At 37.7% G+C, this 25,030-nt stretch overlaps 2 protein-coding genes and 1 long non-coding RNA gene across 6 annotated transcripts; 2 read left to right on the forward strand and 1 right to left on the reverse strand.

The window, feature by feature from the left end:
* The first annotated feature begins 9,580 nt into the window (after positions 1–9,580).
* Positions 9,581–16,483, forward strand: ifi44g (interferon induced protein 44g). 3 transcript variants are annotated; one of them, XM_007560517.2, is made up of 8 exons: positions 9,581–9,869; positions 11,860–12,026; positions 12,439–12,499; positions 12,578–12,776; positions 13,862–14,014; positions 14,134–14,305; positions 14,978–15,078; positions 16,002–16,483. In XM_007560517.2, exons 1-8 carry the CDS (start codon positions 9,841–9,843, stop codon positions 16,191–16,193), a joined length of 1,074 nt encoding a protein of 357 aa, XP_007560579.1. In that variant the 5' UTR covers positions 9,581–9,840; the 3' UTR covers positions 16,194–16,483. The 3 variants fall into 3 exon arrangements, with proteins under 3 accessions (XP_007560579.1, XP_016531055.1, XP_016531056.1); XM_016675569.1 differs by having other exon boundaries at positions 13,868–14,014; XM_016675570.1 differs by lacking the exon at positions 9,581–9,869 and adding an exon at positions 10,755–10,876.
* A 1,609-nt stretch (positions 16,484–18,092) lies between these two features.
* Positions 18,093–20,592, forward strand: LOC103143817 (tubulin alpha-1B chain-like). Its single transcript, XM_007560512.2, has 4 exons — positions 18,093–18,203; positions 19,010–19,232; positions 19,349–19,497; positions 19,594–20,592. Exons 1-4 carry the CDS (start codon positions 18,201–18,203, stop codon positions 20,572–20,574), a joined length of 1,356 nt encoding a protein of 451 aa, XP_007560574.1. The 5' UTR covers positions 18,093–18,200; the 3' UTR covers positions 20,575–20,592.
* Positions 20,593–21,093: 501 nt separating this feature from the next.
* Positions 21,094–24,070, reverse strand: LOC103143841 (uncharacterized). 2 transcript variants are annotated; one of them, XR_476837.2, is made up of 3 exons: positions 23,808–24,070; positions 22,791–22,841; positions 21,094–21,390 (listed from the first exon to the last, which is right to left on the reverse strand). It is a non-coding gene; the product is annotated as an uncharacterized LOC103143841 (long non-coding RNA). The 2 variants fall into 2 exon arrangements; XR_001663120.1 differs by having other exon boundaries at positions 21,094–21,642.
* Positions 24,071–25,030: the final 960 nt, after the last annotated feature.

Genomic DNA, 25,030 nt, shown 5'->3' on the forward strand with positions numbered 1-25,030 from the left:
TTGCGATTTTTTGTAACCTCTGGCTTACTTGCTTTATCGCATTTCCCCTCCTGTTTTTTGTTCCTCTCCTATTTCTGTTCTGTTCACTTTTACCCCATTTTATTCTGGCAAGCTCCCTTCTTGTGGCTAAAAAGTCAAAAGAAACTGGAATGTTCAGCCTTTACATGACTAAATAAAACCTAATATTTTGACATAAGATAAAATTCCTCTTGTTTAACATTCCCAAAAATAAAAACCTAACTTAACACATCTTTAATTCCTCTGTTAGAATAAAAAAATAACTGAAAGAAAAAGGCATAAACATTGATTAAATCTTCTTGTACTGCTGCTACTTTTGCTTGTTCACTGATGGAAGTCAAAGCACCAATAAGTCACCACAAATAAATGTATTTGTGTGATAATTTGTATTCAGTTTGAGTCATCATCATCAGGGTAGTGAGCCAACTCCACTGCATGCAAGGTGAAGGTTAACTAATCAGATACTGCGGTTAATACGATGAGATTCAAAGAGTCTAAATTATTTAATAATGGTCTGGAATACCAAGTGATACATAATTTGTAATACATAATAAATTAATAATGAATAGCTTCAAAATGTAGTTATTGAACTGCAGAATTAAACTATTGACTCAATTAAATAAATAACACAACTATATTTGTTAAATATGTAATGTGTTTGTTAGTTTTATTTACATTAATTGCCTTTTCCTTTAATTTTGGCTCCCAATTCTTCACCAAGCTAAAATCAGTTATGCACAATTATCACTGATGAGTCTGAAGATTTAAAATATGGTAAGCTTTTTTATTTATATCTGTTATTCTTTATTTTTCAAAGCCAGCCAGCTTTGCATACAGATTATTCACCGAGATATTCTGACTTTTCTTAATAGAAAGCATCAACAATAATGATCTACTTAACATTTTTTCTGCACGGTTTGTTCAAATACAGATCTGTTTGTTTGCATGATATTACAAATGTGTTTTCTGTATCTTATCGGTGTAAAATATCCTTTCCAAAATGCTGTTTTCAAAAGGTTTTAACTTTATTTCTGTTACGTTGTGCACAAACAAGCAGCTCCAGTGACAGGTAGCAGATTATTTTACTAAATGAAGCAAACTTATGAAATATTTATTCTTTTAGAACATGTAAAACAAAGAAAAAATAAATAAATAAGAAGAAAACAAAAAAATAAATAAAAGTAATAATCAAATGTAACATGGGTTTCATATCCAGTTCAAAAGGGAGCAGGGGAAAACCAACGCTTATTAAATCCAACCCCCAATTGTCTTACTTACAGCCGCTGGCATGCAGCAGTTCTGGCTGCAGCCATTTCAGCCGTCACTCTCTGGGACACTCGGTACACGACAAGAACCTTATGTTCAACTCCTGATGATGCTTCTCTAATTTTCCACCTGAAAGATTATATCACTTGGCTGAGAGTTTGTCTTGGCAGTTCTTTTCATGACCTGAAGAGCATCCCTTTCCTCCATGACCCACAAGACTCTGAGTTTGGTAATATGTGTTTTTAGTTTCTGTTTTTCAGCTGGGACTTTTTCAGCAAAAGCATTCTGGTGGATTTAAGTAAAGCTGTCAGAGAAGCCTTCCTTCCTATGAGCATGGGTGTCACTCTACTCACTCCGAATAAAGGTTATTCAAGAACAGAAACAACAAACAAGCTAACATTTCTGCTTGAAAAGGTCTTTTAAGACCAAAAAAACTAAACAGCAGGAATGATTGGGAGAATAGGCTACATTACAATCAAGCATAGGAAGAACCGTGAACCTGGCCTTGTGCCCACGATAGAGGCAAAAAAGCTAGCTAGCTAGCAAAGGTACATTAGCAAGTAGCTGCCGGTAGAATCACAGAAGGCAATGAAGATGTCTGCTCGACAGAAAAGTGTTGTGAAAATAAAAACTAGATTAAATAATAGAGGGCTGAAAAAAATGTTTAGAAAATCTAGAAAATTAGAAAAACTTTTCTGCTATTGCAACATAGCAAGAGTTGCTTGTTGACTAACACAGGGGTTAGCAACCTTTCCATTCAAAGAGCAACTTCTGCCTCCACTGCTACAAACATAAAACTAATTTCAAGACGCACAAAGACTTTCTACATAAGATGTTTTATTAAGCCCAAATTAAACCAAAATGTGTTTCTATTTTCAAAATTAATCTTCTATTACAAACAAAAACAGGAAATTTGTTGTCCATTGTGAATATTTTATGCGTATTTTCCCTAAACTTCCAGAAAAATTCCTAAAAATTTCATTTCTTCTAGTGTCCCTAATCAAAATAATTTCCTTTTTGGTGTTTTAAGAGCAGATTCCACAGGTTCTGTGGGCAGAACCTGTGGAACCTGTTTCATTTCTGATGCAGAGGTTTAATTTCTGCACCAGAAATTAAACCTCTGATGCAGAAAAACCTGCTTTTTTACTGCTGTCAGCTGTTGAACTGGAGGGCCTCGAGCGGTCTACGTGCTAACTAGACACGTGCTATTTGTCCAAACACGGAAGATAATAAATTTCCACATGAGATATGCCTACAGTGTCACACAAGGTGTTTCAGTGTAATTCACGGCTTGTAGTCACTGGGAAGAATACCCGGCTGTCTCCTTATGAAACATAAAAATTATTTATTGTCTCAACTCCACCTCGCAATTTAAATGTTCCAACTGTAAGTAGGTTTGAGTAACACAAAACAACCCTCCGGATATGGGTCAGATTCCAGCTGAAAACAAACAGTCTACTCTGGCTAGATGATGAATAACAATATGGCACACATTTAAGATATTAACTAAATTATATGAGCTTTCAAAATGTATCTCCACTGAGTGAAAGTTAAAATTCACCATGTAAGGAGAGACTACCTGTAGCCTGCAGTGTTATGTTTACTCGTATTCATTATTCAAGGGCCCAATGAGGGAACAGAGTACGTTTATGTGATGTTTTTACTGAGAGACATGGACCCAAGATTCAGACTGGATTTTGCTTGCGTGCAATTTAATGGAAAATTCAGCAACCTTATACACAACAACAAAACTTTTCCCCTCTCACATGACTTTTGAAAACACATTGAAGGGGTATAAAATCCTCCAACCAATAAAAGTTGCAGAACAGCAAACAAGTTTGAGCCAGACAGACAGTCAGGCTGATATCTGCAGAGGCCCTCAGGAAACGCTCCAACTCTGCTGCTTTATTCTGAGATTCATAAAACGTCAAACTTGTAGAAGAAGTTCCCCTTTGTGTGGTGTCAGCTGACGGGTAACTTCAGGCTGTTTGTTTTTTAATGCCTACTTGAAGAAAATTAAATTGGGATATGAAACTGTTTTGAGTCATCCCTCTTTGCTTCCAGGGAGCCAGACTTTTCTTCAGCCTTTTATGGTTGATTTAAAAAAAAAATAGTTCTGCAGGTTTTCGGAACATCTTTTTAAAGGTGACTTATGCAAAATTCACATCTTGCACATTTTTTATCCTTCCATTTGGGCGTCAATTTGTTTCTAAAAAACATCCAGTAAGTTAATATTTTGTGGCGTCTGGAAAACAAGCCGTTTCAAAAACCACCCTATTGTTCGTTTATTCAAAGGCCAAGTCTGCACCGTTACCTAGTGACCCCTGCCGAGTTCAGTCCGTTACCTAGCAACCCAACTGGCATTCCGGAATGCTTGGTCCACTGGCACTTCCACTGGCAGGTTATTTAACTTATAACAAGACGTTTTTCCAATGTTGTAAATTAAATAATCAGCCAGTGGGACAAGTATTTTCTCATCAATACAAAGGAATTATTGACTTAAAACAAGCTTCTATTTCTAGCTGACAAGAAACTTGGTAGTTTTGTCTTATTTCAAATGCACTGAGATATTTTCACTAGAAACTAGACCTAAAATACTTCGCAAGATTTTGGGTTTTTGTAGTGTAGCAACAAGGTGATTCTCAGTGGGATAATTGGTACATACTTAAATAATCCGATGAAAGAAGATCCACGTTTGTGGTTTTGCAGAGCCGTAGCTTTAAAAAAAACCCTGCAGAACTACTGAAGTGAACTGCATTGACGATTACAAGAAAGTGTCTGAGTCCAGTTCCTTGAGAGCAAAACAAAAGAAACAAACTGCCATCTTAAAATTGATGATAACAAACTCATAAAATGGGAAGGATAACTTTTTATCTGAGTTTTGTTCAAATTTAAGCTTCATTTTTACCCATTAATTTACGTCTTTGTTTGATTCCCTGATCGTATACATCTGTTGCTCCTCTGGTTGTGAAGTAAACAGCATCAGAAAAGCTGTGTCTGTTTGTGAGTTGTTATTCTGAGAGCCCTACCCATGGCTCTGACCTGTTCCATCCAGATCTCCGCAGCGCTTTTATTTCCACCCTCGCTGCACTTCGGGTTACCGGGGCCACTGGCAAGCTTTCAGTCAGACAGAGGGAGAACTTGAGCCAATGTGTGTCATCTAATGTGGCTGGTAGGGATGCAGTGTAGGGGTTTCGGTGTGTGGAGGGGGAGAGGAGGTTCTGCTTTTAAAACAGACTGCTGTGTCACACGGCTGCATAGCAGGGACGACTCCCTGTTTAGACCTTCACCCTCCTCCTCTTCCTCTCTCTCCATGGATATTGTTAGCGGCTGCTGAGTCAAAGCTGCCTAAACCGGCTGAACTCCTCAGATGATGAAGACGAGCTGCTGGAAACGTGTAAGCTATCAGCCGATCACTGACAATCCTATGAAATTGAGAAATTACCAGAGTAAACAGGTAAACACAGTGACCTCTGCCCTATTGGTTATGTAACTGTTGGCTGACCTTTAGCGGTGAATTTCCTGGACTATTTTGTAATTTGGATCACACATTGACAGAACGTGGCTGGAGGGCCAATAGCAGCCACTGGAACATCTCTATTTCAATCTTAGTATCTTTAAATAAAACATCATCAAATAAGTCACTGAAACTAGGAGGGTCCAAAGGCCATTTGTGGAACTTGGAATAATTGAATAAGGGTCAGTGAATGGACTTGAAGGGAAAATTTATACTTTCCAAATTTTTGTGTACTTAATGAAATTTTTGTATTGGGTTTCTACTGCTTCTAAAAAACAGACCAAACTCTTTAAAACACACACACACACACACACACACACACACACACACACACACACACAGAGAGGCGGTTTTTGGCAATAAGTTAGTATTTTTTGAAAAATCAGCCATTTCTAAAACTCCCAGAATGTAACATCACATTCCAGACCGTCACCTAGCAACCTCAGCAAAGCCCAGCCCGTTACCTAGCAACCCCAGAGAAGCCCAGCCCGTTACCTAGCAACCCCAGAGAAGCCCAGCCTCACCTAGCAGCCCAATTAAATTTTGACAAAACGTAAATGTGCAGATGTCTATGCTTTAATTTTTGTTTATTCTTAATGAAAACATTAAAAACAAACAAACAACTAGCTCCACGTTGTACAATTGAGAAAATGATTACATCAGCTAAAAAAAAGCTCAAACCACATCAGAAACCTTAATGGTAAACATGCTAGACTCTAAACTCAAAGCCACCCGAAGGATATTAAAGTGAACATTACACGCATTTATAAATACCTGAATTCAATGTTCGGGTTGCAGCTTGATGAAATCATGATCTTGTTATTGGCGCATTGGGGTGTTTGTGGAACAACCTCTTCCACCCACAGATGACAGGCTGCAGACGGTGCCTTCACATAGTATTTGGCACTTGTGCTAACTTAAAATGACACTGAGTCATGACCACAAGGCTGAAGGCTGAATTTTAGCTTGAGGTGAGGACCTCGAATGACAAGGCAGCTCCAAACTCAATGTTGACTTCTTTGAGGCTTTAGGAACAAAGACACAACCACTTTAGATTTTTATTTTGCAAACAGGGTCTTGAGATACTTCTAAATGAAAGTTTGGGTTCTAGTTCATATCTGCTGACACAGCAAAAGCACATCATGGCCTCATTCTGGGGCAAACAAATCATAACAGCCATGATTGTAGAGATGACCCTGAAAATGTTTTTCTGCCAATGTCACTTAGATTTAGTGTGGCTGTCTGCACTTATTTCCAACCTCTCACCATAGATAATAAAAGAAGATGGAGACGATCATAAAGTGGGTCTTTCAAGATTTTAAAGACGTTTCCAGAGCAAATCTGTTAATAGCTGAAGCTGAATAACAACCAAGGAATAATCATCAAACTTTTAGCATAAATAGTTTTTCTCCCCAAAGTAAATAAATAATCTTAAAGTAGAGCATCTGCTAATTTGTTTATTTATAACACAGAGATTATGTGGAATCTCTACTGCTAATTACAGCATAGTACAAGTTTCATTTAATTTAACTGGATGTTTTAATATACAATTTTAAACCATTAAAATTTTAATGCATGAAAACAATGTGAAAATCCAGTCTGAACGTTTGCAACATGAACTATTTTGGAATAAAATAAGATTTGTGTAACTTTTGTTTTTTTCTTGTTTGTTTGTTTGTATTTTTTAAACTTACTTCTTCTGGGTAGAGGCTTTCATTAAACCTCTTTTATTAAAGCATTTGGAAAACATTTCTGTGCATTTCTTTAATACTCCAGCAAGAACATGTCAAACTCGCCAAATAAAAACTTAACATCACAAATAAAATGTGTCCTGTTTGAAACTGAGGACTAATTTTATGAGTCAGATTGAGTTTATAGGCGATATAAGTGGAGCTCCAGGATACACACACAAACACGCACGCACGCACGCACGCACACGCACACACACAATGAAAGTTTCTTTTCCAAGGTCTACCAGTCAGCACCAACATTACCAGATGGATATTCAGGACAGAATATCCTGAGGTTATTAAAAGCTGCTGATTGATGAAGGTCAGAGCGCAGCAGACTGTAGTGGAAGAAAGTTTCTCTTATTTGGTAGCAGGACTGTCCAGAAAAGAGTAAAACAACACAAGTACGGCCTCAAGTTGACCCCTGCTGTTAATCAGCAGGTAAAGATTGCTAGTTTCAAATTTGAGCTTGGAGCGCCCCCTAGCGGAGTGTTGTTGTTTGCTCAATAAACAACTCCTAATAAGTTCATAATTTGTAATGTTATTACTAAATTTTCAATAAGACATGAGTATGTTATTTTTGGTTTTCATGCAAAGAATACAAATGAAAGTGGAAGACAAAAACAAATGTAAATTTTTTAGCATTTTTCACCCTTTTTTTACAGTTTTAATTAAGGAAATCAAACTATTATTACCCACTATTTACAACACTACAAAAAAGCTGTAAACAGATATGAATAATGTAGGTCATTGAATGTTTTAACTTACCATAATGTCTATAATGTCTGCTTTCTGTCTTTTTTTGTACTAGGTATTTTTCCATAGAAGTGTGTTCTGTTCCTCTTTTTTTTGTCTAATTGTAAATAAATGGTTTCTCTATAAAAAAAAAAATGTTGTCTACTCTGCTTTCTTTTGACAACAAAATTCAATCCAGGAAACTATTGACAAACTGGGATGAAAGCAGCCTGCCCATCTAATGTTGCCATAACAAGCGTAAGGTGTGTAATGGATTAATTCTCCCACCTCCATGCCAGCGAGGTCGTATTATTTTCCACGGTGAAGAGGTGATATTTTTCTCCCAAAAGAAACCATTTTCTCTTTGGTTCCTAAAGCATAAGAGAAAGAGCTTAATTCGCAAAATATAAAAATAAGCTGTACATAAGCGGCAGAAGGAGAAAAACCACGTGACCGCAACCATAGGATCTCAGATACGAGCCTTTTTTAAATTAAAAATAATATAAAAATGTGTTTTCATAAATGACAAAAGCCCAATAAAGTAACTGGTTTAACATACTTGCGTTTAAAACAGAAATCCTCTCCCGTTCCAACTTTCGCATCGTCCGTCATTGTTCCAAAAACAAAAAGTGCTGAGAAGGATACATCAAAACTCGTCCTTCAAATCGATTTGTTGTCATCTTTCAAGAGTTAAGGTGAATTAATTCCCGAAACAAATACACAAATTCTGTAAATATCTTAAATATTTGCGGCAATGGACCCAACCGTTGGCTCAGTTGTCTCGATAGTACCCCCTGTTGTCTAGGAGGGGAATTGTCTGATTCTGTGGTTTCACGTGACTAACCCTGAAATATAATACCGTCCATTTAAAACATGAAATGACATTAAAAGGAACGCTGATTCTGATTCGAAAGTGTAACTTAGGCCACATTTACACTGCAGCCTGAAGTGAAATCAGATTTTTTTTTTTCGGCATGGCCCTTCAGACTTCCAAACGCGACTTGCATGACCTCCAGTGTGAACTTCAAACGACCTAAACGTGTCCCGCATGGCAGTAGATGGTGCGACAACGTCAGAGAACTTGCTCAGTGTTTTGCCAACCGCCATTTTAAAAAGAAGTGCTCTGTGTTTGCGGAAGTAAATGTGGATGCTAATGATGGAGCATATCTTACGATTCTGAAGTCGTCAACCGGAACTGTAGTGATTATAAAACTATTTTAGATAACTAAAAGGGAAAACAAGATCTAGTGATCTGCGATCGATTATTTTGGGCTTTCAAGTTGAGCGCTACAGACCGATACAATAAAAAGTAGCCTAAGTTTAATGAAGTTTAAAATGTATTTTCTTTAATGTTACTTTTCCGGTTATGTTTGTTTATAATTCTTGAAAAGTTCAACCTTTTTAGATTTTAAGTTTTGAGAGTTTGTTAATCGTTCGAGTCTCGATTGGTTTTGTCTGATCGGATGTAGGGGAACGCGACGCTTCTGCTCCTCCATTACAACACTGGAGACAAGAGCAATAACTTCGTGTCCGTGTTTTCATTATTCCCCTTTACAGGGGAGTAACACTAGCACATTTTTACAAGAAAAATGCCTATTAGCATAAGCTAAAGCTAATGTTAGCCACAGTGAAACTCACCTTCGTATCTGTGAATGTATAACGAGGCGAACATCTTAAAACCGTTCTCCAGCTTACTTTTTGGAGCTTCGGATCAATGTATCATTAATTGTTACCTTGGGCAAGTTCAACAAGCACCGAGTATAAAATGCCATTTTCAATAGACCAGAAGCGACCGAGCCGCTTATCCCCGAACACGGAAGCTGACTTGCAAAGAGCCCATAATCACAAAATATCAAGCCTGAAAACATAAAACCTTAACGGACCGAATGTTATGTTCTTTGTATGGGAAATGTTTGCGTTGAATCCTGATATGTTAGCGGCGTTGTTGCTATGGGAACAAATCTGTGAATAGCAAGCCGACATAGAGAGCTAGATAAGAGAAGAATAAGAGTGGTTTTGAGTTAATATTAAATTTTTTTTCTGTGTTATTTTTCCCTTTACTGTGGCATACTCCACTAAATTAATAATACATCTCCAGGAATTATTTTGTTCACGGTAATGTTCTACCGCTGCTATGTATGGCATGTAAAAGAATCGGCAACTTTTACCCTTCAGCGTTGTGCGCATGCGAGAGACTTCCGGATGTAAACAAAAACATGCAACAACATACAACTTCCGTTTGACCGGACAGCCTAGAAGTGGGACGATTTTATGCAAACTAACGCCGAATTAAAATAATTCCACAAAAATGTCCGAATTCGCACAGAATCATAAACATAGAATCTCAAATAACCTATCTGGGCAATTTAAATAAAAATGTTGATTTGGGGTTGAGTCTCACTTTAAGAACTACAGTCTGTGTAAATGGATCGTTTGTTCCGCCACTCAGTTGTGTGGGTTTATGAAATTCTCGGTTTCACTTTCTTTTCTTGGTAAAACTTCGCTGGGAGAAATTAAAGTTTCGTCTGTCCACGCATCTGCTGCGCTCTGACACGTCTACTCGCAGAGGTCACTATGGAGAAAAAAAGCGAAGACAAACCCGGGTATGCAGCGTTTCTGTTGCAAGAAGTAAATGATCAATTTGATTTACTTGCTTTAACATTTCTGCAGGAGGCTTCTGCACTTTTGCGACCTACTTGGCTTGATCGGTTTCTGTAAAATCTGGGTGTGGACATGACAGCAGAAAAGATCCTTATAAATGATCTAGAATACATTCAAAAAGTTAATGTAATCGTGATTCGATTGAAAAGTGAAATTGAGATGTGTTGACTTATGAGTTTATGGCTTACGGAAACTTATAACAAAAATAAAAGTTTCTTAAACTATACAATGTAAAACCATTATTTTTAATTAATGTTCTCATTAACATAAACAATCTTGGGAAGGCTGTTGGCTTGACAGTTCCTCTTTAGCAGCAGTAGTTTGAGTCGCCGTTGCTAAAGAAGCTGATTGTTCACAGAGTTCTGTATCCACTGATGGAAAATTGAGAGAAAGGAAAAAGTGGAGCTTTGAGTTTTCCTAAGCAAAGTTTATTTCAAGTGATGTATTTTAAGTACATCACTCTTTTTAATGAATAGAGAGTAAGTTTAAATTGTGTTAAAGTGATTATAACTGATTCTAGTTTATTTAAAAGTATTTCTAAATTGCAAATACAAACCTGATTGTAAAAATTAATCTGTCAGCAGATATAAGCTCCACCAATCAGGATTTTTATACACTTTTATTTACATTAAAGTAACTAATATTGTATCAATAGTTAACCTAAACAGAAGCAAATATGCAACTACCAGGAAGTTCTTAAACATAAAGAATAAAAAAAACTTTGGAGGGAAGAAAAAACAGCACGATGAGGAGACAACAAAGGCTCTGCAAAGGGAAAACCTGGGAATAAACACAGTGAGGGTAAATTAGCAATGTGACACAGCTGTGCTCATTAGGTAAAAGGAAAAGCTTTCATAAACAAACCAGATATCAGACACAGTTATAAACGAAGACAAGAAGATATCAAATAAAGAGCTACAAAATACAAACCCATGGACAGCAGAAACAGGTAGCAAATGAACTTATTTCCTGAAGCATTTTAATATATTTTAGATAAAATAAAACTAGTAACGTCCTACAACTTACTACTTCCTCACACTCTAAATGTGACTGGGCTAAGTTAATATTTACAAAATAAATACTAGTAGCCTCTTCATAAAAACTGACTGTGTGTAGTTTGGTATATTATGTTGATTTTATAAAATTGTAATTTATCAATTGAATTTTACTTTCTGTATAAATGCTATCAGCTTAATTATATTTTATCAGTAAGGTAAACAATATTGAATAATAAAATTTTACTGTATGATAGCGCCTTGATTTTACACTTCTGCCACAGGGATGATCCCACAGACATAATTCAATCAATTGTTTTTGTTTAAAGTTAAATTTGTTCAACATCTATTCAGTTATATCCACTGTCACTTTGTTACCATCATTTATAAAACAGACAATTGTCACACTTTTCTGAGTTCACATGGATACAAATTTCTGCATGGTTATAGGTTTTTCCATTAGCTACAAGATGTCCAAAATTACAAAAATATAGAGGAATAAAGGTGTCAAATGCACAGCATCATGTTTTTTACTTGTTAGGTAAAACTTGTCATTTTTCATGTTTTTTCTGGTCTCTCTTTGTTTATAAAATATCAAAAATCTTGAGCTCAGAGGATTTACTTTTGCTCTGAAGTTTGAAAGGTATTTTGCTAATTCCAGTTCTGTTCAGTGTAATGTTTTGCTGTCTTGCAGCTTCAATAAACCATGTCTTTATGGCAGCTCCTTTTTAAATACCTTTGCAAATCATCGTACTTCCAATTCATACTTTATTCTCTGATTCACTTAAAGGAGAGGGGGGAAAATGGGATTTGTTCTCAAGAACACTGTTTTTGACAAAAGTTTGGGTTGAACTACTCAAGAAGTCTAGATTTTAGAAAAAGAAATTTGTTGTTTTGTTTTTCAGTGTATAGTCTGACACATATTTTCTTTTATTAGTGTGGGTTTCTTGTTTGGACTTCCCAGCAGCTCCTCCTCCTTTGTTCCTCTAAGCAATCCTTCGCCTCCTGCTCCTACTTTGACCTCATCCAGGTTCACTATTTCCAGTCAGTTACAAAATGACAGCACAAAAGAGAAAAAGAAGGGAAAACCTGTAGAAATCCCAGGTAAGCTACTAGCAGACATATGAATTCTTTAAAAATCATCTCCAACACTAAATTCGCACATTTATGTTAAAATCAGTCACTGCTTTACTTTCTTTGGTTTAAATGTACAGTAAACACAACTCCTAGAAACCAAATATATGTTATTTGGAAATAAACCTAAGTTATTTTTGAGTAAATGTGCAGTTTTTGCAAATCAAAGTTTGAGAAAACAGTAAAGATAAAAAAAAACCACGATATATTTAGTCTCAAGTTTGACAAATCTAAAATAAATTAAAGTACATTAAAGAAGCATTACCATGTCAATTACCATTGACATTGTAATTTCTTTACACACTAACTTTTATAGGTTTTGAAATATAAAGGGTTTTCTTACATTTACTACAGCTGGTAGTTAATCTTTTATTTGTCGAAGTTTTTACAGGATTTCAGTCAAAACTGGAATCTCAGTGGAGAGATGTTCAGTGGACCGAAGAGTGAGTACATTTAGCCTCCACCTCCCAGCATGAATGTTGTTTCCATCTTCCTCTGATCCTTTAATCTTTACATTAAAGGCAGAAGAAAAGCCTGATGAAGGCTGTTAGCTCCTACAGACCCAGCTGTAAGGATGTGCCTCAGGCCCGGGTTCTCCTCCTCGGACCGGTTCGTTCTGGGAAGTCCAGTTTCATCAGTTCAGTCCAGTCTGTGTTTAATGGGAGAGTGACGAACCGTGCCATGGTGGGCTCCTCCTTCAACACCAGCTTCACTAAAAAGGTAACGCTTGACCAGCAGCAGACACATCTTCAAAGGATGTTTTCACGCCTGATGGATGGTTTGTTAATGTTGGTTGATGTGCACAGTCCTGATAAAATAGAAAATTAATCTTTTTTAAAAATTTAAACCATGGATCTTTTTGTGTTGTTTCATGAGATGTTATACCTCCAAACTGAAATTAGTCTCTTCCCCCTCCCCAATGTTCTGGCTCATTGTAGAAAGTGACACATTCATGTTGAAAAGGTCTTTTTAAAGGGGATGTATTCCGCTAAATTAACATTTTGCTCATTTTTGTACTTCCATTTGGGTCTCAACTGTTCCTAAAAACAATCCAAGCTCTTTGAAAAAAGACATACAGCTTCTTTTTGGGAATAAGCTGATATTTTGTTGGTGTTTGGAAAATTAGCCGGTTGAAAAATCATCTGAATGTAACGTCACAAATCAGCAGGCACTGCCCCGTTACCTAGCAACCCAAGCAGAGCTCCATGATGTTTGGTCAGCTGGTTTTATCGCTGTATGGGGTGTACAATGGCTGCTGGAAAAGACGAGTGTTTTTGTTGTTGACTTACCATCCAGAAACCACCTACTGCATTCTTGTTGGCTGCGCGGGAGGCTCCACTTCTGCTTTCCAAAGATGTACAGTTGTATAATTATGCATCAGTTTGCAGCCATTTCAACAGTGAGTTGGGGGGGCGTGGCCAGCAGCAGCTTATTTGGATTTAAAGTGACAGGAGGAGCTGTAAGAGCTCATTCTAAAAGAGCTCAAAATGGACAGAACTAAAATGTTATCTAAGTATGGTTTTGTGGGAGAAAAAAGTGGTGGACAGTTTTGTATAGCTATCCTAACTTGTTCAAGGAAGCATAATGCGGTTACTTTAAACAAAGCAACCGGTGTCGTTTCTCCAGTCCACCATGCCCTGCTGTTCAACACTCCACTCTGCAGATTGAAGGCCTACCTTTTATTTCTCACCTCCTTTAATAAACAGTAGAAATACAGATTTTTTTTTTTTATTTGTCCCTCCTCTCTCTTGTTGACGAGTTTTGCTCATGAGCTTTACAGCATTAACTTTGACCCATTTTGTCAGCTACAGTCCTTCAACATCCGTGGTCAGAATGGGGAGGACAACACCGGGCTGGTGCTGTGTGACATCATGGGCCTCGGCGACGGAGAGACGACCGGGTTGACGCTACACGACATCCTGTCCGTGATTAAAGGCCACGTTCCTGAAGGGCACAAGGTAGGACGATTATATCTGATTTTTAAAATCTTCTGAACGCATATTCCTCAGAGTTGTGGGGGAAAACTCACTCTTCGGTTAACTGTTCAAAGCTTGATCTTTGAACTTGTCTGCCTCAGTTCAGTCCGGATCAACCAGTTGGCACAGAAACGGCGGGGTACGTGAAGACGCCCAGCCTCAGGGACAGAATCCACTGTGTGGCCTTCATGGTGGACGCCTCGAAGATTTCATCCTACCACAAAGGCTTCGGCTCCACCTTCAAACAGCTGCGAGAGTACATCAGCGAGCTGGGTGAGCCAACGCAGACGGACACACATAAACAATGTAAATTAATCACTGTTTTGCATGTAGCTTTAACTGGTAAATGCTTTTCAAGTGTCATTTTCTGCAAGTTGAATCAAGAAATATACTTAATAGAAAGTCATAAAGTATTTCTAATTGAAGTGTTGGAGTCTAAGACTAAGAATATAATCATTACTAACAGATCTTTAGAGCATTTTATGTTTTTTAAGCATTTTGGCGATGTTGAGGGAATACAACTCAAATTAGATTTTTCCCCCATCTTTGTTCTTCAAATAATCCTAAACTAACTCACACAGACTAGTTTGTTCACTTAACACAAATTTATACATTAATTTCTGTTGAGCAATTGTTTTTTTGTCCACCAGATGGCACTACTACAAAATGTTGTAATTACATTTTCTGCAGAGGTTCCTCCCTGCTGAAGTGTTTTTTTTTTTCTCTCTACTGTGATGAAAATGATGTGGATGATGGCTATTTATTTTGGGCAAGTGTGTAGCAGTGTCTTTAAAAGTACTTTTAAAAGATTGACGCATTTAAGGACGTCCTGCCCTTTTGATTGTTACAATGCGGAAAAAGACGATTGCATAATTTTACCAGTTCCCCCAAAGTTAGGATTTCAAATGACCTTCAGGGTTATTTAATTTTTTTGTTTTGTTTTAGGGGTTCACCAGGTGGCTCTGCTGACCCACGTTGACCAGATTTGTCCAGAAACGGCCAGAGATGTGAGCAATGTTTACAAGAGCCTGAGCGTTCGAGATACGGTGGGTGGAAATGTGTAACCTAAAGTCAGGTTTTATACTTTCTCTTTACTCATTGGCCCAAATGAGGCCCACATTTTTGGATTTGTATGAGTATAAACAATAGGGCTGGAAAAGAAATCCATAGTAACATGTATCACGATGAATTTGGATCAATATGAATAATAAATACTTTCACTGAACTCTGATCCAGAATTGCACAGCATTCTGGGAGAGTTAGACAAAAGTAGCAAAGCTGGCCTTGACTTGCTTAGCTGTCAAGGCCAGCTAAGCAAGATTACTGGCATCAAATAACTCTCACTCTTTGGTTACCTAGCAACGAGCTGTTGAGTAACTTGTGGTTACCTAGCAACGAGCTGTTGAGTAACTGGCGCAGCAGCAGTTTAAGGTTTTGCCACTGTGCAAAACCTTAAACCTTAACTGTTTAAAAATAAATAATGGCTTAGAGTGAAAACTGTGGATCAAACAGGAAAGGTTGCATTGCAAGATTTTTTATTGCTTAGTAAGACTTTTTATTATCTTAGATATTTGAAACAAAACTAATTGATAATTATCCATCGACTGATATGAAATGCTTATATTGTGATTTTTTTTTTTCCACCTTATAGTCCAGCCCCAATAAACAATATTAAAATATTGTAAAGTTATAGTAAATTTCTTTGGAGTTATTGGGATGTATTAAACTGACAATGCATCAATTCATACCTGCTGATGTACAGGACTACCTATTAATGTATTGCAGTTTGCATTAGTGAAATAATTTTTCGTTGAAAGTTAGGGTACCAAAAGTGGCTCCAGGGGCCCACATTTTTCTGTTTTATTTACTTTTTATCTAATGCATAACAGAAGTTGCACTAAGTTTAATTTCAGACAACTTTTGTGTTTGCTTTAGTTTGGACTGAAATGTAAGAGTTGTGTGTTTGCAGATGAACAAAGCCGGAGCTCTTCTGGGCATGTCCACCTCCTACATCGTTCCAGTGAAGAACTACGCGTCAGAGCTGGACCTGGACCTGAACACCGACGTGCTTCTGCTCAGCGCCGTTGACCACATCCTGCAGTACGTCGACATATTTTTCCAGGACTACGCGCCTCGGCACACGGGGTCAAAGATGATCTGATGCTTGAGCTCCTCAAACATTACGTTTTCATTTAAAGCAAGTCTGATATGAGCACTTAAGGGGAACAAACTCTGTAGCAAACTTTAAAGCAAATTATCTTTTTTTCCAAGCTTTAACAGCTAACTGAGTGAACTTATTGTTTTGTGTTGTCCGTTACTTTTGAAATTGCACAACTGTTTGAATAAGTTTTGTGAATGATGATGTGTGGCATATGCCTAACCCAGTTGTGGTCTGAATTTCAGCTTTTAACTGAAGAAAAAGGAAATAAAGGGTATTGATTTCAGTTTCAATGAGTTTGCTCCTATGTTTAATTTTTTTCTTCTTCCTGAAATTAAAGTATGGGTCAAAAGACAGAATCTATGGAGAGTGAAGAGTTTTAAATGGACACATTTAAATAATTAATTTATAAGCTATTTATTGTCATTTATTGTTATTTAATGGCGCTCTTCCATCTCCTTAAGAGGCAGGAGATTTGGAGCAGTAGATTAGAATTAAGTTTTGAAAATGTGCATTTTTCTAAGAACAATCCAATATGCTCCTAATATAGTTTTAGACATAAAACACAAAAAATATATAAAAACAATAATAGTCTTAACTGTGAAATTTGCAAAGCATTGATTGAGGAAACAATGAGAGGTAACATTTTAAAAAAAAATGTCTGCTGACATATGGTAATCACTAAAGAGTGATTAATAATACCAAGATCACAATCCTACAGCAAAAGCTCTTTTTCAGTTTTACAATAAAAATATTTAACAATAAAATTTTATTTACTGGACAACTTGTTAAACCAGTGGAAAATCGCTCCTTTCAGTCTCCTGGTGCCTGAAACTAGCCATAAATCACTTTGGGGAGTGATTTATGACCTTAATAATTAATTGCTTTTAATTTCCAGTGACTGGATAGAAGATGTAACTAAGACTCAGTGAGAAAGGGTATTTCAGAAGAAAAAAAAACACAGATTCACTGAATGAATGTGTTTGATTTGCAGCATATATTTGAATGATGCAAACACCAAAAGAAAATGTTTTCTACGAAACCTGAATGGCCATTCAGTTTGATAAATATTTTACACGGACCATCATTTGATAGAATCGTTAGAAATCCAACTGCACATATCAAAACATCAAGTCTAAATAAATAATATAATTGTACCAGTAAATGCCTGTAAAATATTCTTAACACCCAAATCAAAATCGATGTTATCGCCTCGGCCATCTGTTGTTTTATGTCATATGAAGCCTTATCGCTCAAATTATACAATTAAAACAGCTGGTTGATGATAAGGCTTTATATGACGTAGTTACAACAGATAGCCAACGAGATAAGGCTTTATATTGCGTAGTTACAACAGATGGCCGATGCGATAACATCGACTGCCACAGAGGGAACTTTGGTGGTCGCAAGCACCAGGAGCCTTGGAGGATGCTGGCGGCAGAACGGGATCTATAAGTTGGGGTTGGGTTTTTGTTTTGTTTTTTTTTCTTTTGGAAATAAGTGGATTTAATGTTAGGAGAACTACAGTGAAGATGTTTTCTGTACTACTGTATTTTTAAGACGTGTTTTTAATCAATCATCTGGATTTTGACAGCTATTTTAACCTGTGCATTATTAGGCCGGCTCATTATCGCCACCTACTGGATTAGACTAGGCAGCAGAGGCTTTGCAGTAGGGCGAGACCATCTTAAAAATATGTAGGGGGGTTTCATGCAACTATATTATTTATCTGTTAAGAATCTACACTTTCACTGATTTATATTTGCTTAATTTTATAAATAAGTATTGTTTATCATTCTAAATTTGTACTAGTTGTAATAAAACCGTAAAATTTAAGGTTTATACAATCCCTAAACTGTCACATAATGGTATGATCCAGCCAACAAAAGCGCCTAACCGCCACCAACTAACGGTACTGGTGTTGAAGATTCCCCGAACGCCGCTCGTCTTGTAAATCTACTTGCTCATTGCTTTCTGCTTCGTCCTCACTCGTTCAGAAAAGAGAGAAAAATGGTAAGAATAATTAAACTTTTGTTTCGTTTTGACTTTTCACAGGATGGGAAATGAAAACTGAGCTGATTTTAGCTCTCAAAATTTGCGCGCCTATTTGAACAAAGTGCATTTTATTATCCATGGTATTATGACCAAATATTTTCAACCCTGATGTAAGTGTAAATGCATTTAAAATGGTCAGACTTTTCTTTTAATTGTGGCGGTGGCTCAAACCAACTGCTAACTGCTACAGTTACCCGTCAGTTGACAGTTAGCCTAATAGTTATCAAAGGACTTTGGCGCGCATTTAGTATTTGCTGAAATTATTTTTTTTCCTCGAGACATCCTGATGTTTTGGGAGTAAAGAAAAATACACTTTTTGTAGAAACTCTTTGGACTCCCGCCTATTTTTGTTTGTTTGTTTTGTTTTTTGCCGGTGTTCAGTTTTTTTTTTTTTGCCAGTGTTCAGTTAGCGGAGAGAAGTTTCTTCAACTGCTATAACGGTCCATTTATCTTTGAAGACAAACTTTGGTTCCGCTAATGCAAAATTTAGAATGAATTCCTTCACTCTTTAACAGCCACCATTTGGACAAACAGCTTCATTTTCTAAGTACAAAACTAGCAACAGTTTGTCAAATATTTCATATCAGTGTAGCTGGCTGGTTTTATTGGGTTAGGGTCTAATCTATATCACTAAGTTATATAGATTATTTATTGATGAGTCCTTTTCTGTATTGATTCAGTTAGCTTTATAATGGTTTTGTTTCCCACAGATGACATGTTTTATCTGTGTCCCAGATTAAAATGAATCTTTTCTTCCTGTCCAGCGTGAGTGTATTTCCATCCATATTGGTCAGGCTGGAGTCCAGATTGGCAATGCCTGCTGGGAGCTGTATTGCCTGGAACATGGCATCCAGCCTGATGGTCTGATGCCGAGTGACAAGACCGCAGGAAGAGGAGATGACTCCTTCAACACCTTCTTCAGTGAGACCGGCTCTGGAAAGCATGTTCCCCGGGCCGTGTATGTGGACCTGGAGCCTACTGTCATTGGTAAGTCTCACCACTTGCTGGAGAGCACTGAATGAAGCAGTTGACATCAAGGATTTGAATATGTGTTTATTAAAGTTTATTTAATGTGTGACTATTTGTTTTCCACCCCTCCATAGATGAGGTGCGCACTGGGACATACCACCAGCTATTCCACCCTGAGCAGCTGATCAGTGGTAAGGAGGACGCTGCCAACAATTACGCTCGTGGGCACTACACCATCGGAAAGGAGATCATCGATCCTGTTTTGGACAGGATTCGCAAACTGGTAAGATTATGGAATGAAGTCAATTTCAAATCATCTGGAAAGATAAAAGTAAATTTGTGTGACATGTGGATTCTGTCGGCCCTCCTCTGTCTTCAGGCTGACCAGTGTAATGGTCTTCAGGGTTTCCTGGTTTTCCACAGCTTTGGTGGAGGCACTGGCTCTGGTTTCACCTCCCTGCTGATGGAGCGCCTGTCTGTCGACTACGGCAAGAAATCCAAGCTGGAGTTCTCCGTCTACCCGGCCCCACAGGTGTCCACAGCCGTGGTGGAGCCTTACAACTCCATCCTGACCACCCACACCACCCTGGAGCATTCAGACTGTGCCTTCATGGTGGACAACGAGGCCATCTACGATATCTGCTGTCGGAACCTGGACATTGAGCGCCCCACCTACACCAACCTGAACAGACTGATGAGTCAGATCGTGTCCTCCATCACGGCTTCTCTTCGTTTCGACGGGGCGCTCAACGTGGATCTGACCGAGTTCCAGACCAACTTGGTGCCTTATCCACGTATCCACTTCCCTCTGGTCACCTATGCTCCTGTCATCTCTGCTGAGAAGGCTTACCACGAGCAGCTGACCGTGGCTGAAATCACCAACGCTTGCTTTGAGCCAGCCAATCAGATGGTGAAATGCGACCCTCGCCACGGCAAGTACATGGCCTGCTGCCTTTTGTACCGTGGAGATGTGGTGCCCAAAGACGTCAACGCTGCTATTGCCAACATCAAAACCAAGCGCACCATCCAGTTTGTGGACTGGTGCCCTACTGGTTTCAAGGTGGGCATCAACTACCAGCCTCCCACTGTGGTTCCTGGTGGAGACATGGCCAAGGTCCAGAGGGCTGTGTGCATGTTGAGCAACACCACAGCCATTGCAGAGGCCTGGGCTCGGCTCGACCACAAGTTTGATCTGATGTACGCCAAGCGTGCCTTCGTTCATTGGTATGTGGGTGAGGGCATGGAGGAGGGAGAGTTCTCCGAGGCCAGGGAGGACATGGCTGCACTGGAGAAGGATTACGAAGAGGTCGGAACCGATTCTATTGAAGGGGGGGGTGAGGAAGAAGGAGGGGAATATTGAAATGGCCTCCTAAAACTAGTTCTGTGTTTTAAGTCTTTTGTGGTCTGTTCTGATGTTTTTCTACTTGCTGTTTTAGTGCTCAAATACTTTGAGATGTTGACAACACTTTTAAAGAGCAGAGCCAATTTTGAAGGGGAATTTTTATAATTGCAATATACTTGTCTTTGTTTCAACTTTGTATTCCCGTTTCTAGGAAAAAACCAATTCTATTTTATCGCTTATCCAATACATGTTTGTGAATGAATAGGAAACAGTCTTAAGTCTTTTCAGTAATCAGTTCTCTGTCTTGCTTTATTAAATTAGATTTAACATGTAGAAATAGTCAGAGACTATTTCTGTTCTGTGAAAATTTCTGTGAAATGTTTGAATTGTTGCCTTGTGCCTGTTCACAGGGAGTTGCATTAATTCTCTGCAGTACGTGCAGCGTTTGTTTGGTGAATTGGAAATTTTTTATGTATTAGATCAATAAAAACTAAAAACTGAGTATTTGAGTTGGTTGTTTAATGTTTTCCACACAATGAAAACAAACAGAATAACCTGTTTTATCTCGTGCCTAAATTCTCACAAATAAATTATTTTATTCAGTAGGTTAAGGTAGCTTTCATATCTGTCTAAGATTGACTGACCAAATTGTCAACAAAACAGATAACCTTGTGAGAGTATTGAATATTTTTTTTTCCCTTTTTACACTGCAAATTCAGCACAGACTACTCACGAGGTTGTGATGGTTGATCAAATCACTGATCCACAGTGAGACAACCAAATTAATGTGACTCTTTGTAAAGACCGGGGGTTCTGCAGTCTGTTCTGCTTGAGCTGAATGGAGAGAAACGGGAGTGAGGGGCACAGATATGAATGCATTTCTAATAGTAATGTCTCCAGCACTACGAATGCTGAGGAATGCAGTACGATCAGTTCATTCCAGTGAATAGGTGACCTGCAAATTTTAAAAGACCCCAGAGGTTGGAAAAACAATCCAGTCTTTTCCTGCATTGCTGCTCATCTCTATGACCTGACAAGCAGACAGCTAAGGATGAGAACCAACTTCTCCATAATCGTCATGTGAAGCTGAAAAAAAAAAAACCTTTAAATTTTATTGGATGTTGGGTGCAGAAGTGAAAGCTTAACACATGCGTTGAATCTAATTTCTGATCATTGCGCCTCTGCTGCCTTTCAAGAAAGCAAGGTAAGAATACCTTCTGATTTTCTTCTGCGTTACTTTTGTTTTTTATTTGTCTTGTTTTTGGTAATTAGATGAGATCAAATTAAAACATTTATCTGTCGCTACTCACTTAAACTTGTAGATAAACTTGTTTATTATCGGAGTAGAACTGGGCGGTATGGACAAAAAGAAAGCTGAAATCGTTTCCTGTGTTAAACGATTTCAATTATAGTAAATCATACATTTTCAAATCAACAATAAAGTTTTGAAAAAGGCATTTTTCCCCAATACAAAACATTAACATCTACTCAGGTTCATTATAAAATACTTAAAAAGTTAATTTTAGTAACTCAATTCACTAGGTGAAACGCATCATATAAATTAATTACAATCCAATTCAGGTTTTCAAGCTTTTATTTCTGTTAATTACTTCCAGCTAATAAAACATGTAATTTAAGATAAGAATCACATAAAACACACTTTTAATACTGAAATGTGAGCTTGATGAAAACTTTAATACCTGCTTAAACGTCAGTTCATAAAGGTACATTTAATATCACAAATTAGCCTCATTGGAAGACATGTTCTAATTTATTGAATATGACTGTGTTGATGAACAACAATAATTTCCACTAATCAATAATGCAAATGCATTATAGAATAAACTTAAAATCAAGCTTACACCACTGGGTGCTTCATGAACTGCCTCATGGGTTACATGGATTTTCCATCTAATTGAATAATAGACTTAATTTATTGCTGTTATTCAAAATTTTTTGTCCCTGAATAAAATATTTATACTGTTTAATTTCCGAATCCCAGCACTATGTTAGCGCAATCACAAAAGCTTTCCAACATACTGATCGTTATAATCAAGACTCAACAAGGACAGGATGGGAAGGGAAATAAATTAATTTCCAAAAGTCACTTTTGGAGAATTGTGTGGACCCTTTGACATCAATAACCATAACGGAGTATTTTTTAAATAAACGATACATACAAGCAGCAGGTCAGTTATTTTAAGACACTGAAAAGGCCCAAAACGTCTATTTACCAGCTGATGGTGCTGTTGCCTCAAATTGAAGCGGTTTGTTGTTTCTTGAGGCTGTTTTGATGAAAGGAGAGAGATTTAACTGAAGAATATTTCAGTTCATACAGAAACAAAATATGACACCAAAGCACTTAAAATGTTTACATTATTCAACTATTTTTCTTTAAAGGATGAATATCTACACCTTCTTCAGTTCCTTCTCTTTATAAAAGCATCTTAATCTGTTCCACACGTTTCCTTGTTTCTTTAGACTGCTGCAGATGTTTCTTTTTTTAAAAAAATAAACTTTGTCAGAAGGTCAGAGACAGACAAAACACAAACGACTCCTTTGGATTTATGAAGTTTGGCTAAGAGCTAGAAAAGAGTTGGTAAAAGGTCATCAAGTTGGAATTAGGGAGGTTATTATAGTGTGGAATAAGTATTTTATATAAAGTTTTAAATGATATAAGAATATGCCACGTTGAATAAAAAAAAACATTGTGCGCACAGTCTATTTCAGGAGAGTTTTCATCCACATGAATCTGCACAAATGCATCCCTAATCACTGTTTTAAACATGCCACACCGCTAGGGGGCAGTGTAGCGCAAAGCTAAAACCTGTCAGCCAATCAGAGTGCTTCAAAACAACCACGACTTCCAGTCAGCAATTAAACATGGCGCCAGCAAGTTCATGTGTGTGGAACTGTTTTTAAATCGCGTAGTAGAATATCATTAAAACATGACGATGCCGATTGGAAATCATGTAAAGCAAGTATGTGGATATTTGCCACAGACTGTAAAACCCCAAATCTCTGTTTTCCCATGTACACGCGCAAACACATTTTTTTAAATAATTGTTTCTAGTGGTATAGAACTGAAAGACCAAAATGCATGAAAATGTATTAGTTTTCCCAAATATCTGGCTACATGTGATCTAGCTATTTTTTTCTTTTTTCCTAAAATGTAACATTCTCTACCTAAAAAGAAATCCTTTGCTGTGCTATGGAGAGTTTCATGAAGCAGAAACGTAGCAGGAACTCACAAGCGTTTCAGGTTGCAGAGCTGTCAAGCAGGAAGCCTCGTTCTCTGGTGATCACAGTGAACAATGCGTTCAGGTCGCCAGCAGGAAGAACAAGATGCTACCTCAAGGAATAACTAAGCAACAAAAAACTGAACACCTCAGTCACGTTCACAGGCGTCAGACAGGAAGAGCAGAGAGTTCACTCTCATTTTTTGAATACATTATGTACTAGGATTAGAAGCCTTTTTGGCAGTATCGAAATTAGTGTATTTTGTAAAACCGCAATGGAAACAGTTTTTTTTTTTGCATCACACAAGTCATGTGACCCACAACCGGATGTTACTACTTGCAGAAAAGACAGAGACAACAGGAAGTGGTAGGAGGATGATGGCATAATATGCTTTTTAGTAATTTATCATGTTAACTATCTTATTCACGTGTATATTTGTGTGGAATTAATGGAACCAACGCAATTGTGTTAGCGAAATATCAACAACTTCTTGCTCACAATTGTAATGAAACCGCAGCTAGTGAGCAAAGATCACCATTCAGATGCATTTAATTCAGTTTAGTCCTTTTAGTTTACTATTTTTGGTGCTTAGTCCACTCACCAATCCCATTCAGAGTCTTTGATGCTGCTGAGTGAAAAAGAGACCAGCAAAGTGAAATATTGCTGTTGTGTTTTTACTCTGTTCCTATCAATACTGGCCAACAAACTGGGTTTGTCAAATTTGGTTTATTTATTTTTTTAAATACATTTTGTTTAGTCAACAAATTATTTTCTCCTAATTTTTATTGCTGTCCACCTCATTCCTAGCCCCCATGAAGCTTTGCGTGAATTATGGCTGCTACTTCCGCCGTAAACCGGAACCGGCATTTGTTTACATGCTAGCGACGCGCTAACCGGCTTTCGCAGACTTTTTAGGCTATAAAATATGTGGGAACACTAGCTGTCACAGATTAAATGTGCCAATATTGTTTTTACCTACAGCTATTGGAGGGTGGGAGAATGACCTGAAGAAGTGGCTGCTAATAACCTACAGTAGCATATTTAGCTACTTCACTGAGTCCGTTGCTTCGGATGATTAGGTTATGTTGCGCTTGACAGTTGGTTACCATAGAAACCAGTGACCGTCCACTCCTCCCTTCTTTTTTTCTCTGCGTTTTCTTCCCCAGGATATTTTGACATATTTTTAACAAACCTCGTCACACACAGGGTTTCATGTGTAATTTCGCCATGTTTC

This window comes from Poecilia formosa, unplaced genomic scaffold, assembly GCF_000485575.1.
Source record: "Poecilia formosa unplaced genomic scaffold, Poecilia_formosa-5.1.2 Scaffold116, whole genome shotgun sequence".
In the NCBI taxonomy this organism is placed as follows: Eukaryota; Metazoa; Chordata; class Actinopteri; order Cyprinodontiformes; family Poeciliidae; genus Poecilia; species Poecilia formosa.

Excerpts from the sequence above, each read along its gene's own strand:
- ifi44g (XM_007560517.2), top strand. The coding sequence starts at position 9,841 with ATGGAGAAAAAAAGCGAAGACAAACCCGG. Across the intron at positions 12,500-12,577 it reads GATGTTCAGTGGACCGAAGA|GCAGAAGAAAAGCCTGATGA; the intron begins GTGAGTACATTT and ends TTTACATTAAAG. Across the intron at positions 12,777-13,861 it reads ACACCAGCTTCACTAAAAAG|CTACAGTCCTTCAACATCCG; the intron begins GTAACGCTTGAC and ends CCATTTTGTCAG.
- LOC103143817 (XM_007560512.2), top strand. Across the intron at positions 19,233-19,348 it reads CCTGGAGCCTACTGTCATTG|ATGAGGTGCGCACTGGGACA; the intron begins GTAAGTCTCACC and ends ACCCCTCCATAG. Across the intron at positions 19,498-19,593 it reads TGGACAGGATTCGCAAACTG|GCTGACCAGTGTAATGGTCT; the intron begins GTAAGATTATGG and ends CTCTGTCTTCAG.